The 27,856-nt window shown below is 39.5% G+C and overlaps 1 protein-coding gene across 1 annotated transcript in view; it reads left to right on the forward strand.

The window, feature by feature from the left end:
* CCDC15 (coiled-coil domain containing 15) overlaps window positions 1–27,202 on the forward strand; it is a 43,369-nt gene extending 16,167 nt beyond the window's left edge. Inside the window, exons 7-14 of the mRNA XM_054592723.1 lie at window positions 229–888; window positions 2,443–2,553; window positions 4,469–4,588; window positions 9,090–9,182; window positions 10,323–10,426; window positions 24,993–25,169; window positions 25,461–25,609; window positions 26,748–27,202. Coding sequence (XP_054448698.1) covers window positions 229–888; window positions 2,443–2,553; window positions 4,469–4,588; window positions 9,090–9,182; window positions 10,323–10,426; window positions 24,993–25,169; window positions 25,461–25,609; window positions 26,748–26,869 — 1,536 coding nt within the window. The 3' untranslated portion in view covers window positions 26,870–27,202. The remainder of the gene's footprint in view (window positions 1–228; window positions 889–2,442; window positions 2,554–4,468; window positions 4,589–9,089; window positions 9,183–10,322; window positions 10,427–24,992; window positions 25,170–25,460; window positions 25,610–26,747) is intronic.
* Window positions 27,203–27,856: the final 654 nt, after the last annotated feature.

The raw sequence follows: 27,856 nt of genomic DNA on the forward strand, positions 1-27,856 counted from the left end.
ATAAAAATTAAACTAATTATGGATTTGGACTAGGGATGCCAGTACTGTTATACTGGTTTGGGATTGTAGATTTAGGTTAAGTTGAGCGAAGACTGTGATTTCACATTTTATTGTAGTATTTGTTTGACTACCATATTCTTTTAAGATTATTTTAGGAGTCTTGTGAAAAACCTAAAGAGTGTTGCTACTACCTGGAATTCTATATTTGATGTTTATATTCACTTTTAGAAAATACAGTTCAAAAATCCATTATTTGCTGTGATGAAGGAAGAAGAGCCAAAGAAGTTACATCTTCAGGGCCTTCAGGATATTCTGCCAGAAACCCAGGATTATCTTCCCGAAGCGCAAGGTGATTTGACAGGAGTCCAGAGTACTGAGCTGGAAACCCAGAATGCTGAGCCACGTACCCAGGCTATGGAGCCGGAAGGCCAGGCTGTTGAGCTTGAAGCCCAGGCAGTTAAGCCAGAAACCCAGGGTATTGTGCTGGAAGCCCAGAGTGTTGAACTAGAAGATGGAAGTATTAAGTTGGAAGTCCAGGATTTTCTATCTCCAAATCAGGCTTTTCCACCCAAAGACCAGAATATGCTACCCACATGTCAGGACCAGAACTTTCGACTTAATGACAAGAATATTCTACTCAAATGTCAGGATCAACATTTTCTATGCAAAGACCAACACATTTTCCCCAAAGACCAGACTGTTCAATCCAAATGTCAGGACCAGGATTTTATACCAGAATGTCCAGTTGAAGATTTTATGCCCAAAGACCAGCACATTCTACTCAAATTTCAAGAGCACCATTTTCTACCCAAAGACCAGCATGTTTTGTCCAAAGAACAGAATATTCTGCCCAAATGTCAAGACCAGGACTTTCTACCCAGATACCAGGTAAAATTGAGTGGAAAGGAGCTATAACAAGAAGAAATAAGATGCTTAAGCTTTGGAGTTGGATTTGTGGGGACTATATTGCAGCTGATTTGGAGATTCATAGTTGGGAAAATAATTTCCTGGTTGATTTCTAAAACCTCTAGAGTTCTCATTAATTCTTAAAATGATATCGGCAGCATATTACCTTTGCTAGATAGTTTCATTAGGGAAACTATCTCTGGCAGCCATCATCTGCTTCGACTGCTGAAAGATGGGTTAAAAGAGTAGCCCTCCGCTCTCCCGCAGCACCTGTTAACCCAGGTGCCAAGGCCAGCCCTCTACCAGAGGTCACTTAAGCCAAAGGAGAAGAAAGGGACCAACAAGAAGTTAATTTCTTAGGGGTGTGACTGGGCTTGTGTGTTCTAGAGTATAGAGTTTTGTTTTATTCCCTAAGGTGTCCAGTTAAACTCTGACCTCAGATAACTCCAAATTCTCACTAGAGCCTAAAGTATTAATGGTTAAACTGTCTTTCTTAACTGAACAGTTGAGATTTTTTGTTCTTTTTTTAGAAAGCAATTTAAAGAGCGAGCATCTGTTTTGATTGGTAGGAGAGGGAGAGAGGTATTTCCTTTGAACGCCCATCAGGATCTTCCCACAGACATCAAGATCAGGCCTCCGTCAGCGGCAGGGTAGAACAGAGAAAGGGGAGAGGCCAGCAGGAACCGAGTGTTCAGGGTTTACTTTGGAGCTTGCAAAGGTTGTCCTCAGCTAGACTTTAGAACTGACAAAAAGTATGGTTTTCTGTTTTGTTCCATAGAATTTCACACTACCCTGAGTTTTAAAAATCACCATAAGGTTCTCAATGAAGCCTGGAATATTATTGCTATCATATTACTCCCACTAAACAATTTACAGCTTGTATATTTTCTTTTACAACGTACGCTTCAAGGAGCCATGTTATAATGTGATAAATGAGAAAGGGAAAGATGGCTTTTCTCTGGCAGGTTATCAGTCTCTGACTCCTAAACTCCAGCACCAGGCCTTCGTCAGAGACCAGGTAGAGCCGAATAAGAGAGATAAGCGGGAAATAAAGTGACTGGATTTTAGATGTTCTCAGCAACTGGTAATGTGAAGTGTAGAGTAAGGTGCCAAGGTCCCTGGTCTAATGAACTGTACCAGTCAAATTAGTTCTGTCATTGACAAGGCTGATAAATCATGTTTGCATTCTGATTGTGGAATCAGTTAGACTGTTCAAATTTACTAAGATGAAGTTACAACTTTTGCTGAAATCCATAGAATTACCTTGCGGTAATTGCCCCTCACATAATGTAGGAAGAAGTAGCAGATCTTCAGTTACTTAAAATCTGAAGAGTTTGTCATGTACTCAGTTTGGGATTAAAACTTAAGGTCTACAGAGGTGAGCTAAAAATGTAACATCCTTGTTCAGATGAGAGTGTGTCAGGATATCCTCACCTGTTCCCGTTTCCCTGGACTTCTCACTGAAGCCCAGCCACGCTGTGATTGGCACGCCACCCTGAGTGGACAGTTTCTTTTCTGTTTGTGCTGTTCCTTTAGAACACGTTTCTCAAGCAGCCGCCATACTTTATGAGAGAAGAGAGAGAGAGGGACGAATTGCCGCTGGAGAGCCATCATTATGGGAACCCTCAGGCCCCCCCTGGAGACCAGGTAAGGCACAGCACCGTCGGGGGGACTGTCGCTTTCTGAAACAGTCACCGAGACAGGATCACCTAAGATTTGGGCTGGTACTTGTCAAGCTATATACATAGATACATAAGATACACAGAACTAAGGCTCCTAGAATTAGGCTGAGAATATAATCTTTTCAGTTATTTCAAAATGAGCCCATTCTGAAAACTCCAGGTGAAAAAGCATACCTCTGTCATTGGGTAAAATAAGAGGTTTTATATAATATTGATTGGTTAACAGTGAATTTGTTTGTTTTTTAACACAAAGCATTTAGCATATCTATTTGACCTTACACATTGTTTTACAAGTACTGAAGGGGTATTGAAGGGGTTCTGCTCTTGGTCAGCTGAAGCTGCACACCAAACCCAGGCATCCAGCTCGCGCGCCAGTTGCGCTGAGGCTCCAACAAGCTGTTTGCTGCCTTAACGCTTCCTGAACTGTACCACCTCTAGTGTTTGTGCACAGAATACTAGGGGCACCGAGGAGGAAGTACTTGTGGAAATGACACCCGCTTGTGTCCTGGCTTTACCTTGGGAAAATGCTGGCAATATTATAAAAATATTGCCTTGTTGCTTTATTTTATTTTTTTTTCAAATGTGTTGTTGAGTAAAGAGTTTCCCCATGCAGGAAAAAAAAGAGTGCCAGAATAATCTGGGATTTACTTTAAAATACTCCAGGAAAAAAGTGGGAGAAGAGATAAATGAAAAAATGTTGCTAATTGTTGAAGCTGGGTGGTGGGTATCTTGGGATTCATTATATGGTTTTTACTTCTACTTTGATGTGTGTTTGGCAATTTTATATTACATTCTCTCTCTCTTTCTCTCTCTCTCTCTCTCTCTCTCCTGTTAAATTATCCTGGTATCATTATTCTGGGATTGTCACTGAAGCCTACATTATTGCCACTAACTTGCTCATTTCTGCTTAGACAGTTAGTTGTGTATTTTGTTATTCCTTTAAAACAAGTGTATTGAGCAACGCTCATGTTGTGTGAGATGAGACTTTGAAGGAGCAATTGGTCCTGGAGTGCCGTGGGCATGTTTTGCCCGGGACTCGAGACCGAGCCTCTCCCAGAGAATAAGTGGAGCGTGCTGCAGCGGGGAGTACGAGCAGGCAGTACATTGCTTATGTCGTGGCTCCAGATTGACAGGGCAGTGCCGTAACTGCTCCAGGGGGTTGGTTTTCAGGTCAGTAGTAATGGACAAAGATATAATATCCTCTCATTCTGTGAGGTATCAATCCCACCATGCTGACCTATTGTTGCCCTGGCATGATGCTTCTGCTTGGAAAATTGATGTTCAGTGTTTATGTTGCCTCTCAGCACAGGAACTATGAGCAGGCCTCGCATAATGCGACTGTCAGCATGGAACGGGGGGAGTTCTTTCTGTAGGGCCATGAATATGTGTTACGTGAAACCCAGGACCCAGGCTCTGGCAGCAGGTAGAGCAGAGTAAAGAGTAAGCAGCAAAAAGTAAACTGGAGTTAGATCTGAGCTTGCCAGAGCTATGCTTCTAACAACAGTGATGATGATGACAATAGTATTGTCTCTTATTAATAATATCAATAATAATATTATTATTAACAGCTTACATTCTTAAGCACTTAACCATGGCTAACATTTAGAACATTGTGTCCATTGTTTCAGTTAATTCTCACAATAGCCCTGGGACATAGATTCTATTATTATCCCTGTTTTATAGATGAAGAAACTTAACAATTGCTTTGTGGATACTGTTAAGATCCATAATACTGGCAAGAAGTATGTCTACTTTTATGCCATAATGTATCAGACCATTCTGACCTATTTAGATGACTTCAGGGCTACTACCATTGCAGTATTTTCACTCCCATCGTGCCACTGCTCATGCGGTGGGGTGGGTGTTTTCGTGTCTTTTAGAGCTTCTACCCTCAGCGGCAGCCGTCTGTCGGGACAGCGGAAAAGAAGAGAGATCTGCGTCTGCACAGCCATCAGTACCTCCCACGCAAGCACCGGCGAGAGACTTTGGGCAGAAGACAGGTAGAGCAGACCACAGACAGTGAGCAATGGATTAAAACAGGATCACAGGCACTTAGTGAGCTGGGAGTGGTAAGGCCAGCCAAAGCAGATTCTCATTTATTTCATAGGGTGTAAAACCTAGCCTGGCCTGAGGGTATTCTATGGTTCTCACTGAAACCTGGGGTATTGTCAGGAGCCCTGTTTCCTATTGGAAAACTTGTGTTTTATATGTATGTTCTTTATAAAAGGTGTATTTCTAGTGGCCATTGTACTCATGGTGTGAGAGGAGAAGAAATGAGTGGTGTTTGCGGGGAGAGGTCAGGAGGATCTTCTATCCGATGACCCAGACTCGATCTCTATCAGTAAACTGGTAGAGCATAAGGCAGGGTCACCAAGAAATACACTGTTCATAATTCGGGCTGAAGGTTGTTATAGTTATGGTATATTGCCAAAGTTTTGGTGTATTGAGTTAAGATCAATAGCCCTTCAAGAGAATATTAAAATACCTTGGCCTATTTTGACTTTTCCATGGCTTAACTGAAGTCTAGCTTATTCCCATTAGAATTTTACCACTGTCTGTATAATTTCTGTATTGTGGTTTTATGATGTTATTTTAAAAACAGCCTTCAGGCAACCAGCATTGTTACAATATGTGAAAGTGATAAAGAGAAATTTCCTCTTGGCCCTTTTAAGAGAGCAGGAAGAAAAGGAGGCAGAAAGGCAGAAAGCAGGCTTTGGGCTGCGGTTTTCAGAACTGAACTGCCACCTTGGGATTTTTAGTTTGGGTCTGTAAGGTTGGCCTGAGGGCATGCTATGCTGTCTGTGTTTTTTCCTGCATCGTCATTTATGTATCCTGAAGTAGGCCTGGCTCTTTCCTACCTCAGGTCTCTTGCTTTTTTTTTTTTTTTTTTTTTGGTCTACCTGGATATTCTTTTCTTTTTTCTTCACAAAACTGATCCTTTCTTATCCTTCAGGTTTCAGCTAACATGTCACCTCCTTAGAAAAGACTGCCCTGAGCAAGTGATCAAAAACAGGTCTCCTCTCTTATTTGTTGTATGCCTGCATTGCTTCCTTCTCAGTACACAAGACACTGTACACTCAGTAATTGTTTGCTTGTTTACTTGTTCCCCACTGGCCCGCAAGCTTCACGGGGAGAGGCACCACGCCTGTTTGGCTCCCCAGTGCATGGGCAGCCTTTAGCACAGGGCTGGTGCCTGCTGGTCTCTTCCTAAATACGTTCTGAATCAATTAGTGAGTCAAACATTTATTGAGCACCTGTGGGGAGTTAGCCATTATTTAGGTACTAAATGTCAAAGACAGAGCTCTGAACAAGTCACAGCACTCACATTTCCAAAGAAGAGAGACTGAGACATAAGCAGATGGCCCTGGAGCCGCATAACCAGCCACGGAGGAGGCACACGGCCCTGGCTGGGCACGGAAGAGGGGTACCTGACCCTGTTCAATGGAGAGCGCGGCTTTGTCGCCACAGCCTCTTCTTGTCCTTCTGCCATACTAGCCCAGAAAATCCTCAGCCCTCGGCCAGTCCTTCCTCATTTAGTTTCCCAAATAATTGAGCCTTACGGGAGAAAACACTTTATTCATGTGGATGTGAACCACATTTGTACCAGCGTTTACAGTCCCAGCTGCGTCCCTAGTACTGCTTAGCATTTTTCTTGCCTGCCCTTCCTGTAGCCCACACTGATGATTCTAAGCCTTAAACACCTCTTAAAGTTCTTGCTGTACCCCTGTACTCCCTGGCTTTCAAAAGGAAAAGAGGGGCCATTGCGCAATAACTGCCTCAGCCATGTACTTTTTGCCATTCTTCCCATTCCTACTACCTCAGAGGAAGCGTTGTCTCTCTTTGGACCCATATTCTGGATTCTCTTATCACCCTTTTTTCTGGGTCCAGTTTTGAATGTTGCATTGTAAGACTCTGGTTTCTGTTAAAATCCTCTACAGAGTGTTGGCATCTTTAGTGTTTGCTGCAGCATCGACCTGGGTAGGTTCAGACTCTAGGTAGTTTCTCACTGTCTGCAGGCAGTGGCTCCAGCGTTAGTCCAGGTCTCAGAGCCATCGCTGGACTCCTGTAGGCCCAGCCCGTGCACACACCGCTCAGGGTGACTCTGGGGTATGTGCCAGTTTACACGCAGAATTAAAGCATCCACTTTTAGCTTGCTCCTTTCAGGATACCCACCCCTACACTCTCCAGAAACCACATTTGCAGTCATGATCAGTGAGGTGGAAGGAGGCCGGTAGTGGGCCTACTCCTTCACCAGTGCCACGGTCCAATTGGTCTTACTTTTTTGAAAGCAGAAAATAATTTCATTTTTATTGTAGCAAAAGTTAACACAGAGAGGAAAAAAAACCCCACTAAAATTCCAGAGAGAACCGTCATTAGCCTTTTGCTATTCCTTATTGTCCAATTTTATCTAAGACAAACTACTAACTTTAAAAATGATAGCCTGTCTGAGGTGTAGAGTCACGTCTTGTTACTCACGGTAGTTATGGTCTATAAAGTCGCCTCCGACACAATACTGAGTGTTAGCAAATGACGAGCCGCTGCACCTAGGGGAGGGCCCAGGGTTAGGGTCCTGCGAGCCTCTGATCCGATTTTTGTCAGCTGATCAAAACATTACCTTGTTTTATGTGAATGTCTGTTTAAAGACCCCTTATTTAATATACAGGGTGGGGAAAAAGTAAGTTTGGAGTTGTGAGTATGTGAAACAGTTTATTCTTGTATTATTATTTATTAATTATTGTACTATTTTCCATATGAACAACTGTAAACCTACTTTTGCCCCATCCTGTAGATTGTTGATTCATTAACATTGAACTCAGGGCCAATAGCCCTGTAGCTTATACCTGAATAAAGCTTTTCTAATACATGTATATTCTCCACAAGGCATATCACAGCCTTCTGAGGCTTAGGAATACTAGCAGTACTGTAGCATTGTGCTTGGGGGCCATTTTAAACAGCAAAATCACAAACAAAAAGCAAAAAACTTGGCACTAAATATAGCTTGAAAACAATTCTTGTTTACAGCATGAAGGCTGAAACGAAACCTTGTTCAGCCTCAGCTAAGTTTGTGCAAATATTGCTTCAGTGAATTTCAGGACATTTTCATCACCACAAAAAGCTCTGTACTCATTAGCAGCCCTTTTCCCCTCACCTCTACCCCCAGCCCTAGGCAACCCCTAACCTACTTTCTGTCTTTATAGATTTGCCTCTTCAGGGCATTTCATATAAATGGGATCATGTCATATGTGGCCTTTTATGACTGGTTTATTTCACTGAGCATGATGTATTCAAAGTTCATTGACCCTATAGCACATAGTAGTACTTCATTCCTATCTGTCAGATAACATTTAATTTTATGCATTTAGCACCTTTTATTTATCCATTTATCAGGTGATGGACATTTGGATTGTTTCCATTTCTTGGCTATTATGAATAATGCTGCAGTGTACATTTGTGTACAACTTTTTGGTTGATGTATGTTTTCATGTCTCCTGGGTATATATGTAGGAGTGGAATTGCTGGGGGCATGTGACACTTTGTGCTTAGCCTTTTGAGGAGCTGCCACACTCGTTTCCAAAATGACTATACTATTTTTCATTCCCACCAGCAGTATATGTGGGTTCCAGTTCTCTACATCCTTACCAACACTTGTTATTACCTGTCTTTTTAATTAGAGTTATTTTAATGGGTGGCATGTAGTATCTTACTCTGGTTTTGACTTACACTTTTCTGATGGTTAAAATTGAGCATCTTTTCCTATGCTTCTTGGCCATTTGTCTGTCTTCTTTGGAAAACTGTTAGAACCTCTGCCTAATTCATAACTGGGTTATTTGTCTTTTGACTGTTGAGTTATGTGAGTTTTTATTATATTCTACATACAATCCCTTATTAGTTATATGATTTATAAATTCTTTTTTTCCATTCTATGGGTTGTCTTTTCACATTCTTGATGGTTTCCTTTGTAGCAATTTGTAGTAATTTTGATGAAGACCAGTTTTCATCAAAACTGTATTTGTTTTCTTAGTAACATGGGAGAAATTCGCTCCAGTTTCCCCCCTGCCATGTCAGTTGTTTGTTATGGTATTTTCAGGCTCTTATTCTCAAGAGAGTTGTGTAAATTGAAAGTGATTATATATTTGATACCTTCAGAGTGCTGGTTTTATATCTTGGATTCAATCCCAAGCACACTCATGGTAGAATGATTTCAAGTGACCACTTTAGAAGAGCTTTCATTCTGAGCACTTTGATTTGTTATTAGTTCATCCATGTTTTTAACTTGAATCTTTGTTTTGGCTGATCGTTTTCTATTTGGTTAATTCCTTTTGAAATTGCTCCTGTTTATTCTTTTTTTGATTCTATTCTTTTATATATTTTTTTTTTGTTTTTTATTTAGTTGAGCCCAAGGTTGCAGGAAAAAAGAATCAATAGATGAAAATATCAAAAGTGTACACAGGGCTAGCTTTTGGCAATATTGTCATTTTGTATGAATGGACTTTCTAACAGGTTTATGATAAATATCAATCAAGATTGAACACTGAATTCCAGACTCCACTGGCACTTCAGTTTGGAGTAGATCAAGAAGAAGACAGGAGAGAGGTATGTAATGATAATTGCTTTTGGACACCAGTATTTCCACTGTAATAGTATTTGTGAAATTGGAAATGTTTGTTGTGTCCTAATAATTCAGAGTTAATACTACAAATTCCATAAATAAAGGCAAAGAAATTACTTGAGTCATTGTAATAAGTGAAATTTCTCTTCTAAGCTCCTAGGATTTCGGTGCCTTAATGTGAAATCAGAGATATAATCCTAGTGAACTTCTTCACTTAGTGACATCTGTGGCAATAACTTATTGAAAGGAATTAGAGTTTTAATTTATGGCTTCCTTTTTTTCTTTTCAATCCAAAGTTAGTTTACACCAACAGTTTTTAACACTGGCCATGTACCAGAATCAGAGGTGGAGCTTTTTTCAGATGTATTTGTTCAGTATGTGAAAAGATAGGTGTGGGGCATCTGTGTTTTAAAAAAGTACCATGGATGATGGTGCTGTATTCTCAATACTGAGAACTGCTGTTAGACTTTTAATAGTTTTTATTAAAAGGACACAAGCTTCTCAAAAGGCAAAAACATGTCTGTGTATACAGGTGCCCCTTGAATAGCTTGTGTCCTTAGAAGAGAATATATAAATCCAGAAGTATGAATGTTTCACACACATAGTAGTGGCACTTGCTTTTATTATACTTGTTCCCTTTAAAAGTATCAATTCCTTAGTCTTCCTCTCCTCCCCACCATGTTAGGCTCAGGGTATGCTTCTGTGGTGTGGTTTTAATTCTGAAAAGTTAGAGGGCCTATTCTGTTATCAAATATGTCTCACATTTTTCCTGTGGCCTTGCTTCCATGGTACTTACTACTTGGCAATAGTAAATATGGTATACGTTTTATCACATCAAATATCGTCATTTCCTCAAGTGCTGTTGACAAGGGGCCATACTAAGGGCAAACTAAATTAGTACTTTTTTCTCTGACTTGTTCATAACATTTAATAACTGTATTTAAAAACACAAAGCTCTTGCTGTATGTGAAATTATCTTGAGCCACCATAAATAGAAGGACATAAGGACTTAATCCCATGTGGCTCCTGTATCACAGTTTTCTTGTAAGGCACAAAGATTATTTCCTTCCTTGGAAAGTCCTCGGAGAACAGAATCTTAACAATTTTGACTTCTTTTCCTTTAGCGTCAGAAGCAGTACCTGAGATATAGACGACTTTTCATGGATATTGAAAGAGAAAAAGTAAAAGAACAACAAAGGCAAAAAGAACATAGAAGGAAAATTGAAAAGTGAGTTTCTTGGTCCTCATTGTGATCTTTAAATTACCAGTTAAGATGACTTTGGAAGCTAAGATTTAGAAATAACTGGTTTTGCCTTCTGATCCATAGTGGGAACAACTATTTTTAATCTGGGTAGAAATATTCATCGATGGTTAAGAGCTATGTTTTTTAAATAGACTTAATTTTTGTTTAAATGCTTATAGCTTCACAGCAAAGTTAAGCAGAAAGTACAAAGAGCTCCCATTCATTCCCTGCCTTTACCCATGGACAGCTCCCCCCCCTCCCCTGTTAACACCCTGTGCCACAGTGGTGTGTTTGTGACAACCGACGAACCCTCCGTGGACACATTATAATCCATGTTTTACATTCGGATTCACTCTTGGCGCAGTAGATTTTTACAGTTTTGACAAACGTATAATGACATGTATCCATCATTACAGTATCATGCAGAAGAATTGTGCTCCGCCTGCTCATCCCTCCCGCCCCCGTCCCTGGCAACCACTGACCTTTCTACCATCTCCATTGTTTGCTGTCTCCGGGGTGTCACTGAGTTGTAACCATGCGGTATATAGCCTTTTCAGTTGGCTTGTTTCACTTAGTAATATGCTTTTAAGGTTCTTACACTGCCTTTTCATGGCTTGATAGCTCATTTCTTTTTAGTACTGAATAATATTCTATTGTCTGAGTGTACTACACTTTATTTATCCATATATATGCTGTATACAGAAGACCCATTTCAGATTGAAAGACGCACCGAGACTGAAAATAAAGGGACATGTGTGTTATGGCACAGGGAATCTGGCCAACGATGTAACGAATGTGTGTGGGGTCAGGTCGGGCCTGGGAACGTTGCAGCGGAGCACTTGGGAAAGTATGTGATCGTCTAACCGCTGCGCTGTACGCCTGGAACTAGTACAAAATAACATTGAATATAAACTCTAAATGAAAAAGAGAATTTTAAAGAAGAGTTAAAAAAGGCTCAAAACCAGCGTTTTTAATTTACATCTTAAGAAGCCAGGGAAAAAGCAGCAAACTGGACCAGAAGAAAGAAGTCTTCAAGTTTGCTGTTCTGTGTAGGCCAGGTTTGTCCTACTGCAGGCTGGTTGTTTAGCCACAATTCTGATCTGATCTGCATCAGAAAAACTTTCGCTTCTATAGTGCCCATATATATGCATTTTACAGACTCATTAAGCAAAAGATAGAATGGAAATTTAGTTCAGTTCATTTAACTGAAGTCAAGACATCCTTGCTATGGGTGTTTTATGTCTAACCTAAATCTTCTTATGACATGCCTACCACATGGCATAGTCAGTGGGGAATTCTTCTTTAGCTATACTGCTGACCTTTTTGAAAGCTTTTTCTGCTTAAGGCTTTTGTTTTACTGCCGTTTTCTTACTCGATAATCTTTTTTTTCTTTTTGGATTTATATGTTTGATCCTAGAAAAAATATGAAGGTCTCTGTCTTACAGATGGTATGAGAAAATTAAATCTTGTTGATAGTTTGCAAATAATTAAAAATTATTTTTGGCTTTTTTCTGGTTAAAGAAACTAAATCATATATGCCTTCTCTTGCATGGAAAGTATATGATTTAAAGTCAAAAGCACTTTCACAGCATTCTAAAATAAACATACATCTGCTTTCTAAACAGGAACTGATAAAAGCTGCCTTACCTCATCCAGGTGTAAGAAGAATCAAATATATTTTTATTCACTCATTTAGTAGCTGTTTATTAGGCATCTATTCTCCGGTAGACATGATGCTAGACTTAGAGGGTACAAGAAATGAAAGACATGATCACCTTCTTCAGGGATTTTACTAGATATATTTTACTGACTAATGGGGAGGCAGATAAATGAACAGATTATTACAATACCTTATGTGAAGTGTTACAAGGCAATATAGCATGTGGTTAAGAACATGGAGAGATATGTGTTCAAGTCCCTGCCCTGCTGCCTGGCAGCTGTATGACTTTGGGAAAGTTACATCTGTGAGTCTTAGTTTCTTTTCTATAAAACAGGGATAATAATGGTATATAACTCATAAAGTGGCTGTGACATGTTAATGTGCTTAATACAAAACCTGGCACATAGTATGTGCTCAAGAAATGTTAGTTGCTGCTCTGACCTGTGTGGCTCGGTTAGGCATCGTTCCACAGAGTGACAGGCTGCCAGTTTCATTCCTGGTCAAGGCATGTGCCTGGCTTGTGGGCCAGGTCCTCAGTCATGGTTCATGCAGGAGGGAGCTGATCGATGTTTCTCTCCCTTCCCCTCTCTATTAAATAAATAAATCCCTTTAAAAAATGTTAGATGCCAAATATTTAAGAGAAAAAGTTACACCGAGTTTTAAATAAAATATTGCAGAGAACAGAAAACAGGGAATACCTCCCAAAGGGGCCAGTATAACCTTAATACCAATCTAACAAGGACATTCATAAAATAGCAATGTTACAGACTAATTTCTCTTATAAAAACCTCAAGTAAAATATAGCAAAATAATATATTTTCTGTAATATCATTAGAAGAAAGGTATTACTAGACTATGTGAGAGCACAGAGACTGTGTTTTGAACCCCAGATTGGGGGTATAAGGTAGCAGGACAGAGAAGACGTCCTGAGCTGAGTTTGAAGGATGAGAGGCAGTAGTATGAGAGAAAGTCGGAGTCGGGTTGGGGAAAGGAATACATGGGGATTCTAGGCCAAAGGACTGGCATCGTAAAAGCATTGACGCTTGAAGAATGTGACAGCCTGGCACTGCTGGGATTGGGGCCAATGTAGGGGCAAGAGTTGAGTCTCAAGAAGTAAGGACAGACAAGACCGTAAAGAAGGAATTTGGATTTCACCCTGAAAACATGAGCCATTTAGGGGCATTGTGGGGAATAATGACTGAAACCAGATGTCAGGAGGTTATTGGAGTAACGCCCTTACAGAGAAGGGGAGAGGTGAAATTAATTTTTTTACAAAGATCATTATATATCAAGTCCTTCCTATGTGGCAAGCGCTTCACGTGGTCGCCTCTGACTGACAGACGACAGTGCAGGGCCGTGGTCAGCACCCGCCCCCCCCAGGCGGTCACCATACGCCGCGCACAGCTGAGTGTTTCAGAGGCATGCGGTCTTTTCCTCACTTCAGTTCCTTCTGGGGTGCATTTTATTCTTTTTGTTTTACAAATAAATATAATTTGCCTAAGATCTCACTTAACAATGGCAGAACTGAGACTCAACGAATTTATTTGACTCTATTATCTAACCTCTTTGGAATCTGTAACACAGCCTTTCAGATAAGCCAGGGCCAGGGAGGCAGTGAGGAGGGGGAAGTTTTAAGAGCATAAGAGAGAAAATTGAAAAGATTTTGTCAGAGAATTCAAGGATAAGTCCCAGGTGTATGGCTGAGACCACCCGGTAAATGGAGTACTATATAACAGATCTGCCAGGAACAGGTGGGTAGAGGTGGGGTGTGTGCATTTAGGCTGGAGCATACTGGGTTTGACGTGCTTAAAGGAAATCCAAGTAAAGAGTCCCATGGGAAATATGCAGTTATTTTTAGTAATGATTTTAGAAATCACTAGGAGAATACTATCAGAATAAGGAAATGGGGAGACAGAGAGAAAGGTTGAACAGAAAAACAAGATCAGCAGGCAAAGATTCAGACCATGCTGGATTAGACTTTAATCCTGTTCTGTCAAAGAGGAAGATTTCTTCCATCTCCTTGAGAAGTTATTTTTCTAACAGGGCACCTCTTTAAACCCCAAAATAAACCTGTTTCTTAATCTAAGAAGCACAATTCTTTTTATTTGAAAGTAATGGTATGGATAAATGTATGTGATTGCTCAAGAAGAAAGAATCCATAGAGATTGGGGGGTAGGGTGGGTGTGTGTGTGTGTGTGTGTGTGTGTGTGTGTGTTCCTTATTTTTGATTTCAGGTCTTTATTTTAGTTTAACTTTGTAAAGGATTAGTCGTATAGCCATGTCATATGGCAGATGACCAAGTAACAAGAAGAGTTTTTGAGTTGCTGACATGTGAATACTATATTAATGTAGTTTGCCTGTGATACCATTTTATTTTCAGGAGTCTCTTCAAAATGTAAATATTGACATCTACTTGTTTTGTTGTACAAACACCTGGGGTAGCAATGTATTGCATTCTTACTCCCTTAAAGTTTTTTAAAAATCACAGTTGACATTCAATAGTATATTCATTTCAGGTATACAACAGCATGGTTAGACAGTTATGTAACTTACAGAGTGAATTCCCCTGATGCATGCAGTACCCGCCTGGTATCACACATAGTTATTATAATATTATTGATTATGTCCTCTACGGTGTACTCTGCATCCTCTTGACTATTTTGTACCTGCCAGTCTGTACTTCTTACTCTCTGCACCTTCCCCCCAAAAGCCCTCTAGACCCCCTCCCATCTGACAACCACCAGTTTGTTCTCTGTATCTATGAGTTTGTTTCTGTTTTGTTTATTTAATCTGTTATTTAAACTCCACCTATAAGTGAAATCATTTGGTATTTGTCTTTCTCTGACTTTTTCACTTACCAGTCATACCCTCCAAGTCTATTCATGTTGTTGCAAATGGTAAGATTTCATGTTTTTTTATGCCAAGTAATATCCCATTGTATATATGTACCACATCTTTATTTAGTTTCTATCCATGAGCACTTAGGCTATGGATAGACTTCCCTATTTTGGCTGTTGTATATAAAATGTCTTTCTTTGTCTCTTGTTATAGCCTTTGTTTGAAAATCTGTTTTGCCTTATATAAGTATTGCTACCCCAGCCTTTTTTTTTTTTTCTTTTGGTTTTCATTTGCATGAAAATCTTTTTCCGTCTTTCTTCATCCCTTTACTTTCAGTCTATGTGTGTCTTTTGATCTGAAGTGAGTCTCTTGTAGACAGCATATATAAGGGCCTTGTTGTCTTATCTATTCAAGCTACCCTATGTCTTTTGATTGGAGTATTTAATTCATTTACATTTAAAGTGATTATTGATAGGTTTATCTTTATTGCAATGTTATCCTTTATAATTATGTTATTCTCTCTTTTTCTTTCTTAAAGAAGTTCCTTTCATTAATGGTAATACTGGTTTCGTGGTGATGAACTACTATAGCTGTTTATGTCTCTCCTTCAATTCTAAATGACAGCCTTGCTGGGTAGAATAACCTTGGTCATAGGTCTTTGCTTTTCATCACTTTGAATATTTCATGCCAGCCTCTCGCCTGCAAAGTTCTTGTTGAAAAGTCAGCGGGCAGTCTTCTGGGACCTCCCCCGTTTGTAATTCTCACTCCTTTTTACTGAAGTCTGACTGTGGTTTCTGAACACCTTCGGCATGCCAGCAGAACGCTATGATTGTATTCATGTAGGTGCTGTGGGGGAAAAACCATATATTGACATGTTGATGTCTGACCTAGTTTAGTTTCTGTTGTGTATAAGTAAAAGGTATATTTATGCAAGAGGCCTTAAAAACATCAGATGAGATTAAAAACTTGTTTATAGAATAATTGTTTATATCAACTTTTTTTAGGTAGCTTTGTCATTTTTGCTTTTATGATCCTTTTTGAAGACTAGTCTGTGGCAGTAGTTGTTAACCTGAGAATCTGACCAAAGTGGTGGGTCCTTTTCCCAGAACAGCATCACTGAAACACCGTGGTGGAGGTGTCAGATTGGCAAGTAGTTAGACAGGTTTGGATTTAGGGGAATGGTCTGTGATGGAGCTTTATGAGCTATAGGTGGTAGTGGGTGGTAACTGAAGCAGGTAACATACATGAAGTCACTTAGGGAGAAGGTATAGAGTAAGAAGTGGAGAATGCCTAGATGTAGCCTATTTCTGTTCCTGTACTATGACTTTGGAAGGCCACAAAGTATTTTAACATCTAAGATTTATTGCTTCTTTGAATCAGTTTTTGCCTCTTTGTGTATAATATTGTCCCTGTGGAGAATGCATGTGCTAGATGACTGATTTTCAACCAGTGTGTCACACGAATTTGTAAAACATGCAATACCTGACTATTTAGTCCAGGATAATGACCTCTTTTCCCTTAGGTTGTCAAATAAAAAATGACAACAGCCAATAAACACTAGCCATCTGGTGTGAATGAATCAAAATTATACCTTTTTTTGGGGGGTCAGATTAGCAAAAAAATATATATCTTTTGGTGTGCTGCAGAATTTTAGTAATTAGTTTATGTGTGGCATGAGATGGAAAAGGTTGACAAGTACTGTGCCAGATGGATTAAATGACCCATAGGCCACCAATGACGTTAGAGAGAGCTGTTTCAGTGGAGTGATTGATGGGTCGTAAAGCCATACTGGAGTGGCTGAGGATATCAGGAAATAGAGATAGAAAGACCAGATAGCTCTTAAGATGTTTGACTGTGAGGAGAGGAGGAGCTGGGGGGAAAGAGAAGGGACTGATTCCATCATTTACAGTAACTGTCCTGTTATTAAGACCTAAGATGTCAGCTTTTGAAAAACAGTGCTGATCTGTTTCCTTAGCTCTTAGTTTACTGGCACAGAGAATTATAACAGTGACTTAGCTTTTCTGTTGTTATTCACTTGGTTCCATTTAAATTTCACCATTGAAAGCCTCAATTTAATTAATTATCTATAGAAAAATCTCTTTTTCATTTGCCTTTTTCACAAGGTAGGGAGTTACTGAACCAAGCAAATAGGAGCTTCACTGGCTGCTTTAGAATCAGATCCCTGTGTATGTAGGTCCCTATCCAAACCTGTCATCTTTGAACTTCAGTACTCCTTTAGAGAGCAAGGCAGTATATATTTTTCAAGTCAGTTGAGAATGAGCGTGTGCCTGTTTTGGCCCTTCTGCATGTCACCTTTTTCACGTTCCTAGATCACTGCCTTATATACCTTTAAATCTTGATCTTCACAGGTATAAAAACATACCTCTGTGCCCAAGTTGCAATAATTGGATTCTCACCTCTACCCTATTACAACTTTATATTGCATTTGAGCTTGAATCCTACCATAGAAGCTATGTTTACATTCCATAGTCCTTGAGGAATCCTCAATTTAGATTTAAGCAGTTGTAGCTCAGGAAAGAAGAGCAAGCATGGGAGAACAGTTGTAATAAAATCTTTGGAGGAATCAAGATGGTGGAGGAGTGAGTGGAAGTCAAACTGACCTCCTCCCAGGACCAACCTGGAATTACAACTAAATTGTGGAGAAATCACCTGAAACAAACAACTGAACAATAGAGAGAGAGGAGCCTTGTAACCTTGGAGACAGAAGAATCGGCTTTAGCTCAATCTAACAGGTAGGGAGTGTGGTAGAGACTCAAGAAGGCGGGCGGGGCACCCACAGGAGGCAGCACCAGAAGGATATTGAAACAGCCAGTTGGATCCTCCTGAGAAGAGTGGGGTCTAAACCATAAGTGGGGATCTCCAGCCTACAGTACCAGAGCCCAAAAAGTACAGAGAAAACAGCCAGCTGCAAAAAGCAGCAGGGTTGCTCTCTGCCAGAGACAGGTGGCTGGAGACGCAAAGAACCGTTTAAAGGGCCAATGCATAAATTTTTATTTGTAGCCACTTACCCTGGGCTCCAGCAAAGGCAGAGGCAGAATGGGCTGGAGACGCCTGAGGAGAGACTGGGGAAGGAGTCTTTGGGGAGAGAACTGAGAGAGTAGCTGGCGGGATCTCGGTGCTGACTCATCCCCATGTGTCAGCTGCCATCTTGCTCAGGCAGAGACCACTCCCCCTGAGCGGCAGCAGCATCAGAGGACCTGATAGCCCCGCCCCCAGGTGGGATTCCACCCCACCCTGTGCTGTCTTAGCCATCTGCTGAGTGCAGAGTGGCAGCCACAGATATTAGATCCCTGGCTAAAGGGGGCGCAGAGAGGTCTGGAGACACTTGAGAGACCGGGGACGGAGGTTTTGGGGAGAGAACGGAGAGAGTAGCCGGCAGGATCCCAATGCTGACTCCTCCCCTATACGGCAGCAGTGTGAGAGGATGCAATAACCCTGCCCCCAGGAGGGACTCAGCTCCGCCCTGAGCTGTCTAAGGTGGCCTTCTGAGTGCAGAGTGACTAGATTAACAGCTGTAGGAGACAGCCACAAACAGCAGATTCCTGGAAGTCTCGAACATACTGCCTAAGGTCAGACAGGGACGGCATCATCAGAGGCAGATCTAGAAAGTAAAAACTGGTCTCCTACCATAGAAGTTCACACCACAAAGTCAAGAAATCAAGACAGATCAATTTAATAAGTAGAAGCAAAAAAGAAGAGTCTCACAAATAATGGGGAGACAAAGAAACATCCCCCACTTGAAGGGAAAGGAGGAATCCTCACAAAGAGAACTAAATGAAATAAAGGCAAGTAAACTGTTAAATATTGAGTCTCAAACAATAATTCTAAGGAAGCTCAGGGAGCTCAGAGAGAATTACCAAAAACTACAGGGAAACTATGAGGAACTTACTGCAAACTCTATCAGCATGAAAAAGGACATAGAAACTATCAATAAGAGCAAGAGGAAATAAAGAATACAATTTCTGAATTGAAGAACACAGTAGAAGGAATCAAAAGCAGGCTAGATGAAGCCAAGGATCAAATCAATGAGCTGGAGGATAAGGTAGAAAACTCCCAGAAAGAGCCAGAAAATGAAAAAAGGCTCAAAAAGAATGAAGAAGCATTGAGGGAAATGCAGGACAACCTGAAACGTAATAATATCCGTATAATAGGGATACCAGAAGGAGAAGAGGATAAGGAAGGGATAGAGAACCTGTTTGAAAAAGTAATGATGGAAAACTTTCCTAATTGGAGGAGAGAAAAAGTCTCACATTTCCTTATAAATTTTAAAATCAGTTTGCCAATTTCTACCAAAAAAGAAAAGAAAGAAAGAAAGCCTTCTTGGATTTTGATTGTGATTGTGTTTAATCTACAGATAATTTGGGGATAGTTGACACTTTAATAATATTTAGTCTTACAAACCTTCAACAAGTTCTCTCTCCTTTATTTAGCTCTTCTTAAATAATTTTCTTGTAGTTTTCTGTGTATAGGTCTTTCATATCTTTTATCAGATCTGTCCCTAAGTATTTCATATTTTTGATGCTATTGTTAATGTTACTTCTTAAAATCTCAATTTCTGGTTTCTTTTTGTTGGTAGTATATGGAATTGCATACTTGATCTTTGGATATGGATCTTGCACCCTGAGACCTTAGTAAACTTAGCTAATTCCACTGGATTTTTTAACATAGTAAAGATGTCGTCTTCAAACAAAGACAATTTTAGTTTGTTTGTTTGAAATCTCAGTGTGTTTTATTTCCCTTTCTTACCTAATTACACTGGCTAGAACCTTCAGTACAATCTTGAAGAGAAGTAATGAAAGCGGACAATCCCTGATCTTAGAAAATATTTAACATTGTTTGATTTTTAATGTTAAACTAATCCTGTGTTCCTGGGATGCAATTTACTTGGTAACAATTTATTATCCTTTTAATATATTGTTTGATTAGATTTGCTAGAAATTTTGTTTAGAATTTACATCTGTGTTCTAAGAGATATTGGCTTGTAATTATCTTGTAATGAGTTTGACTGGTTTTGGTGTCAGGATAGTGCCGGCCTCATAGGGTGAGTTGGGAAGTGTTCTCTCCAATTTGGGGGGAGGAGTTTATGTAGAATTGGTAATATTTGTTCCTTAAATATTTGGCAGAATTTGCCAGTGACTCCATCTGGTTCTGGTATTTTCATTATGAAAAGATTCTTAACTGTTTCCATGTTGATAATAGATAGAAGGCTATTGAGGTTATTTTTTTTGGAGTAAACTTCAATAGCTTGTGTCCTTCAGCAAATTTGTCATTTCATCTAACTTGACAAATTTATTGGCATAAAATTGTTCTTATTATTCTCCTATTACCTCATTAATATCTGTTTTTATGAATTTGACTACTTTAGACCCTCATATAAATAAATGCAGTCATACAGCATTTGTCTTTTTGTGATTAGCTAACTTCACTTGGTAGAATGTCCTTAAGGCTTATTGATATTATCACATGTGACAGGATATTTTTTCTCTTTAAGGCTGACTAATATTAATAATCTATTGTATGCATATACCACATTTTGTTTATTTATCTGTAGATGGACATTTGGGTTGCTTCCACCTCTTGGCTATTGTGAATTTGTGCCCCATTGAACATGGATGTGCAAATATCTCTTCAAGACCTTGCTTTCAATTCTTTTGTCTATAGAATGAGAAGTGGGATTGCTAGATCATATGGTAGTTCTATTTTTAATTTTTCTGAGGAACTTCCATATTTTTTTCCATAGCCGTTGCAGTTTTTTACAATCCAACCAACAGTGCACGAGATTGCAATTTTTCACATCCTCGCCAATTCTCGTTATTTTCTGGGGGGTTTTTGTTGTTGTTGTTGTTGTTGTTTACAGTAGCCACCCAAATGAGTGTGAGGTGATATCTCATTGAGTTTTGGTTTGCATTATTTTAATGATTAGTGATGTTAAGCATCTTTTCATATGTGTTTTGGACATTGATGGATCATTTGGAGAAATGTCTATTCAAGTCTTTTACCCATTTTGTATTTGGATTATTTCCTTTTTTTGTGTTCACTTTATCTTTTTAGATTATTTTTTCTGTTGTTTATTTTGATAATTTCTGTCGTTAAGCTTTTGGATTTAGTTCTGCAACATTTAATCTGCTGGTAATCACATCTACTGTATTTGTTTATACTTTACTTTTACACAGCAGGTTTAGGCGCACAGCAAAATTGGGAGGAAGGTACAGCAGCTTCCCATGTACTCACTCCCTGACCTACATGAAGAGCCTCCTCCGGTCCCAGCGTTTCCACCAGTGTGGTGCATCTGGTGCAGCGGTGCGCCTGCACTGACACATCGTTACCACCCACAGTTTATAGTTTACATTAGTTTACATTATAGTTTACTCTTGGTATTGTACATTCATGGGTTTGGACAAATGTATAATGACATGTATCCGTCATTCTGGTATCATGCTGAGTAGTTTTCCTGCCCTCAAAGTCTTCCTCTGCGCTCTGCCTACTCATCCCTCCCTGCCTTCCCCTCTCCCAACTTCTGGCAACTACTGATTTTTTTCACTGTTTTCATTATTTTGCCATTTCCAGATTGTCATATAGTTACAATCATACAGTATGTAGCCTTTTCAGATTGGCTTGTTCACTTCGTAATATGCATTTAAGTTTCTCTGTGTTTTTTCGTGGCTTGATAGCTCATTATTTTATAGCACTGAGTAATATTCCATTGTCTGGATGTATCACAGTTTATTTATCCATTCACCTGCTAAGGGCAATCTTGGTTGATTTCATGATTTGGCAATTATAAATGAAGCTGCTGTAAACATCTTTGTGCAGGCTTTGTGTGAATGTGTTTTCAACCCTTTGGGTAAACCAAGCAGCATCATCGCTGGATCATAGGGTAAATGAGAGTATGTTTAATAAAGTGGCTGTACCGTTTTTGCATTTTTACCAGCAATGAATGAGAGTCCCTGGTCCTCCACATCCTCGCCAGTATTTGGTATTGTCCGTGTTCCAAATTTTAGCAATTCTAATAGGTGTGCAGTGATTACTTATTTGCCATCTGTGTATTTTCTTTGCCGAGGTGTCTGTCCAGGTCTTTGGCCCATTTTTGAATTAGGTTGTCTGTTTTTGAATTGTTTAGTTTTAGGGCTCTTCTCTTTGTATATTTTGGATCATTGTCCTTTATCAGATGTGTTTTTTTGCAAATATTTTCTCTCAGTCTATGGCTTATGTTCTCATTCTTTTGAAAGCATCTTTTGCAGAACTTAAGTTTCTGATTTGAGTGGAGTACAGCTCATCGTCCTTCTTTTATGGATCATGCCTTTTGGTGTTATATCTAAAAAGTCATCGCCGTAGCTGAGATCATCTAGGTTTCCTCTTAAGTTATCTTCTAGGAGATAACTCATGTGTTTTACATTGAGCTCTGTGATCCATTTTCAGTTAGTTATTGTGAGGGGTGTAAGGTCTGCGTCTAGGTTCATTTTTTTGCACATGGATATTCAGTTGTCCCCATACCATGTGTTAAAAAGACTATGTTGCCCCATTGTATTGTCTTTATGCCTTTGTCAAAGATCAATTGATTATATTTATGAGGGTGTATTTCTGTTCTCTGTGTTCTGTCCCATTTTTCTATTTGTCTGTTTTTTCACCAATACAACAATGTTTTGATTACCGTAACTTTATAGTAAGTCTTGAAGTTGAGTAGTATTTGTCCTCCAACTTTGTTCCTCTCCTTTAATATCATATTAGTATTCTGGGATTTTTGCCTCTCCATATAAACTTTAAAATCAATTTGTCAATATTTACAAAATAACTGACTGGGATTTTTATTGGGTTTGCTTTGAATCTGTAGATCAGCTTGGGAAGAACTAGATGATTATGTCATCTGTGAACAAAGATAGTTTTATGTTTTCATTTTCTTGCTAATTGCATTAGCTAGGACTTCTCGAATCATGTTGAAATGGAGAGGTGAGAAGGGCCATCCTTGCCTTGTTGCAGATCTTAGTGGTGGGAAAGTGTCCTATTTCTCACCTTTGAGTACAATGTTAGCTGTAGGGTTGTTTTAGTAAATATTCTTTATCAAGTTTGGAAAGTTCCCCTCTATTCCTAGTTTACTAAGTTTTATCGTAAACGGTGTTGGATTTTGTCAGATGTTTTTTCTACATCTGTAGAATCATGTTATTTCTTTTTTTTTATGTGGGCTGTTGATGTGATAGTTTAATTGATTTTTTCATGTTGAACATGACTTGCATTCCTGGGATAAATCCCAGTTGGTCGTGGTAGATAATTCTTTTTATATATTGTTGGGTTTGATTTGCTAATATTTTTGAGGATTTTTGCCTCTCTGTTCATAAGAAATGTTGGCCTGTAGTTTTCTTGTAATATCTTTGTCTGGTTTTGGTATTAGAATGAATTAAGAAGTATTCCTTTCTCTGAAAGACATTATAGAGAAATGGAATAATTTTTTCCTCAATTGTTTGGTAGAATTTACCGGTAAACCCATCTAGGCCTGATGCTTCCTGTTTTGGGAGGTTAATTATTGATTCCACTCCTTTAATAAATATAGACCTATTTTTTAGTGTATTTTTCATCTCAGAAGCTGTCATTTTCTTGAGAAGTTTGATTTCAGTCTTTTTATATCTTTTGAATATACAGAATACAGTTGTGATAACTGCTTTTATGTTCTTACGTGCTAATTCTAATAACTGTCAGTTCTATATTGGTTTTGATTGGTTAGTCTCTTCATTATGAGTTATGATTTCCTTCCTCTTTGATAATCTTTTATTAGATAACCAGCATTGTGAATTTTACCTTGTTGGGTTGCTGGCTATCTTTGTATTCTTACAGATTTTCTTGAGCTTTGTTTTTGGATGCATTTAAGTTACTTAGAGGCTTTGCTTTTACAGTTTGTTAAGTGTGTCTGGAGCAGTGCTCAGTCTAGGACTGATTATTATTCACCATGACTGAGGCAGATCTTCCTGAACAGCCCAGTGCCTGTGCATTATGAGTTTTCCAAGTCTGACTGGTGGAACAGGCGCTATCCCCTACTGTGTGTGAGCACAAGGCACTGTTCCCTGTTACCCATTTATTTTTTTTTCTTTTAAATTATATTTTTTTGATCATGCTGTTACAGTTGTCCTGATTTTTTCCCCTTTACCCCCCAGCAGTCCCCACTTCCTTAGGCAAACCCCCTGCCTTTGTTCATGTCCATGGGTCATGTGTAGAAGTTCTTCGGCTACTCCGCTTCCCGTACTGTACTTTACATCCCTACGGCTGTTCTGTTACCCTTTTAGGTGGCTCATCTCCCACCTTTCCTCACATCCATGCAGGTACTCTGCTGTGTGTCAGAAGAAAACCCTCTGGAGATCTCTGGAGCCCTCTCTCTGAGCAGCTGTCTCCTCTCTGGTATTCTGTCTTATTAACTCTAGTTGCCTTTGTATTCCTGGACTTCCAGCTTCATCTCCTCAGCCCAAGGAATCTGCTAGGCACCACCTCAGCTGCCCTGCCCTGTGCTGCTGCCTGGAAGCTTTCAAGTCTGCAAGCTTGGGCAGCTCCAGGGCCACCTCATTTGTCTGCCACCTCTCGAGGACCATTGTCTTTCAGTGCCTGATGCGTAGAATTTTAAAAACCATTGTTTTTTGTGCTTTGTCTGGTTGATTAGTTGGTTAGTTGGTTGGTGTATTTATTTGATTGTTTAGGGTGGGAGGGCAAGTCTAGTTTCTGTTACTCCATATTTTTGCCAAAAATGAAAGTTCTGTCTACTTGTAATTTTAATCTGAGAAAGCTCTTGTACTTGGATTCTTACAGAAAAACCCTTGATAGTTACCATTGGTCATTCCCATTTGGGAGGCAATATGTGTATGTGGGTGTGTATATTCAAACACCCATGAGCTCCAGGATAAACTCAAGTCAGCCAGCAGGAGTTTGGGAGCCATTTTAGGTGTATTAAACTGACTTTCTGACTCCCTTAGTTCTTGAATTATTCAGACTTAGAAGCAAATTCTAAATAATGATTTTATAAAATTCCTAACCATATTATGATTTTATCCTCAGAATTAAGAAAAAGAAAGAGCAGCAACGTTATGCAGAAGAGCAGAGGATACTAAGAATGAACTTGCCTGAAGAACCATGTTCGGGGGACAAGATGAGCGAGATGTTAGCCCAGCTACAGCTTGAGGAAGCAGAAGGAGCCAGACAAAAACAGCAACAAAAGGAAAAGGAATACCAAAGGTACTCTGACACGTTGCACACGAAGTTCCAGATCTAGAAGAACTGCAGGAAGTCAGTGTCCTTTTCCTTACAAGAGTTGACTCTGACTTCTCATACTTACGGGGGTATAGAACTTTACCAGATACCTCTTGGGAATAGCACTACATATTTCTGGTGCCATTCCCCAGTACAGAGAGGAACAGTCGGGGCACAGAGGTGTGGAGTAGTTTTAACAGTCACAGCTGGTAGTAAAATAAGGGTCTGTGCTGATTCTCTTTCTAGTGGGTCACTGACCATACTGTATTTCTATAGATATGTAGAAGCCTTAAGGGCCCAGATCCAAGAGAAAATGCGGCTGTATAATATCACCTTACCTCCGCTGTGCTGCTGTGGTCCTGACTTTTGGGATGCTCACCCTGATACCTGTGCCAACAATTGTATTTTCTATAAAAATCACAGAGGTAAGTTTCTTGAAGGCATGGTTGGGGCCTGGTAGCAATTTTTTAAAAAGTAGTGATTGTAGTAATTTTGCATTTATTGAGTGCTTACTATATGTCAGAGACTGTTATAACCCCTTTACAAAACAACCATGAGGCTTGGTTCTAATGAGTTATAGTTCTCTTTGAGATCTGCTACTGTCTTCTATTTGCGCTGGGAAATATTTCCGGCTTTCTCCACAGCAGGAAGGCTTGAGTTGCAGGTTCTCCTGTAAATGGGGGATATTAGAGCTTGCCTTTTTTGGCCATTAAGTGAGAATTCCGTCCAGTTGAATTCGCTATTATTCAAATACTTGAATATTATCTCACACCGGCGTATTACCATTTATATCCACATTAGACTGCCGGTTCTGCCGGGAGGCACTGAGGAAAATGAGGACCAGTATAAACTCTGTCTTTATCAGGAATCCCAGATAGAATGGAGTCCTTCCTAGTGTCCCCAAGTGTTTCTGTGTCCTGTTTATCCTTAAATATATTGGTTTATATAGTGCAGAGATTGTGTAGGCGTGATGCACACACTGAAAATACTGCCAGTGTTTGTATTCCTGGCACCCCATCTGTGTGAACTATATTTTAAAAACACAGATCTGATGCCATTCCCCCGTTCTCAAACCTCTAGGTTTTCACGGTGCAACATGCATGGCATATCTGGCATGTTTTCTGCCTGGCCCCAAACTCGCCCTTGTCACACACCAGTACATGTCACATTTTTTTTTTTAATACCTTTGGCACCTCACACATTGATATCACTTTCCTTTACTCTTATTAAAACTTCAAGACCATCTGAAATGTCCACTTTGGAAATCTTTTCCGTCCTCTCTTAGATAGTTTTTATTTATTCCGAACTTCATTATGTGATTACGTTTTGCATATGTCTCTTGGGAGTGTTGCACCACCATTATTTTTGTCCATCCTCTCCATTATCCTTTCTGTCCTCATGGAGCGCTTGCCATGTAGTAAGCACTCAATAAATATTTATTCAATGGGTAGCTACAGTTCACACCTGTGGGCCTGGGTAGAGAAGTAGTACTAATAGGAAGGAACCTAGAAGGGCTGTTTAGAATGTGACTTCATTCATCACTGTGCAAACCTTTATTTGCAGCATATACCCGGGCACTACATTCAGTCATCAACTCCTGTGATATCCCTGAGGGGAACTCAGCTCTTCGGGTCGCCATTCATAATTTTGCTTCTGCACACAGACGGACTTTGAAAAATGTGTAATAAGAGTCTGAAATCAACTGCTGATATTTGAGCCCTTACTTAAAATCAACTCTGAGAGATTATTTAGGAAAAGCTGTGAAAGTGTATAAAATGCATCATCTGGGAAGACTGTCCCACGTAACAGGCCTCGCTCTGTAATTGGATCGAACCACTGTGTCATTCTCCACTGTGGGACCATGATGGAGAGTTGACCTCCAACCTTGTCTCTTTGCTGTGAAACATACGGAGTCTATTGTCTTAAAAGTGATCAGTCAGATCAGGAAGGTTTCCCTTACTTTGCTCTGCTCTGGTCAGAAGAGATCATGAAAAATCTTTGAGATTATCTCATTTATTGTCTTTCTGAAACTGTACCTTTGAGTCTTGACAAACTTGAAAGTGTCTGGATGAAGCAGAAAAGAAGACGGTGAGTGAGTTTCTGAGCGTCAGTGGCTATCTGGACTGCTGTTCGCTTCTCTAGTTTGTCTTAACAGTTAGAAGTGAGAAGAATTTGAATTTGATGCACATTTTTTCTCAAAATCTCTCCTATTTTTTTTAACTTATTGCCTCTTTTCCTCATTCAGTGACAGTAGACATAAGTTTTTTTAATTTTTTTTTTTTTGCCAAAAAAAGGAAAACAAACCCTCTGTCTTTTGAATCTCTTCTATATGAAATAATTGTGACATTTCAAAAAGTGAATCTGAAGTTAAAGTAAGTAAAATCCTGCCTTAGTTCCCTGCCTTTTAAAAATTTGGTGAATGGCATACCTGTGGAGCAGATGAAATAAAAATTGCTATAGTCAGTATGAATTTGTTATTTCTTCCAAGGACTTTCTGACACAAAATATGAAAAGATTTAATGTTGTGAGTTAAAAACATACTGGCAGTTTCTTTCTGATGCTTTCCCTAATGATCAGTGTTGAAGAAGCACTTAGCTTATGTTTGGAAGAATACTTAAACGTCTAGCCAGGTCATTGAAAATAAGAGTCAAAATTATCTGAATGACAAGATT

Source organism: Pteronotus mesoamericanus, unplaced genomic scaffold (assembly GCF_021234165.1).
Source record: "Pteronotus mesoamericanus isolate MK-2021 breed Mesoamerican mustached bat unplaced genomic scaffold, CSHL_Meso_final scaffold_371, whole genome shotgun sequence".
Lineage (NCBI taxonomy): Eukaryota > Metazoa > Chordata > Mammalia > Chiroptera > Mormoopidae > Pteronotus > Pteronotus mesoamericanus.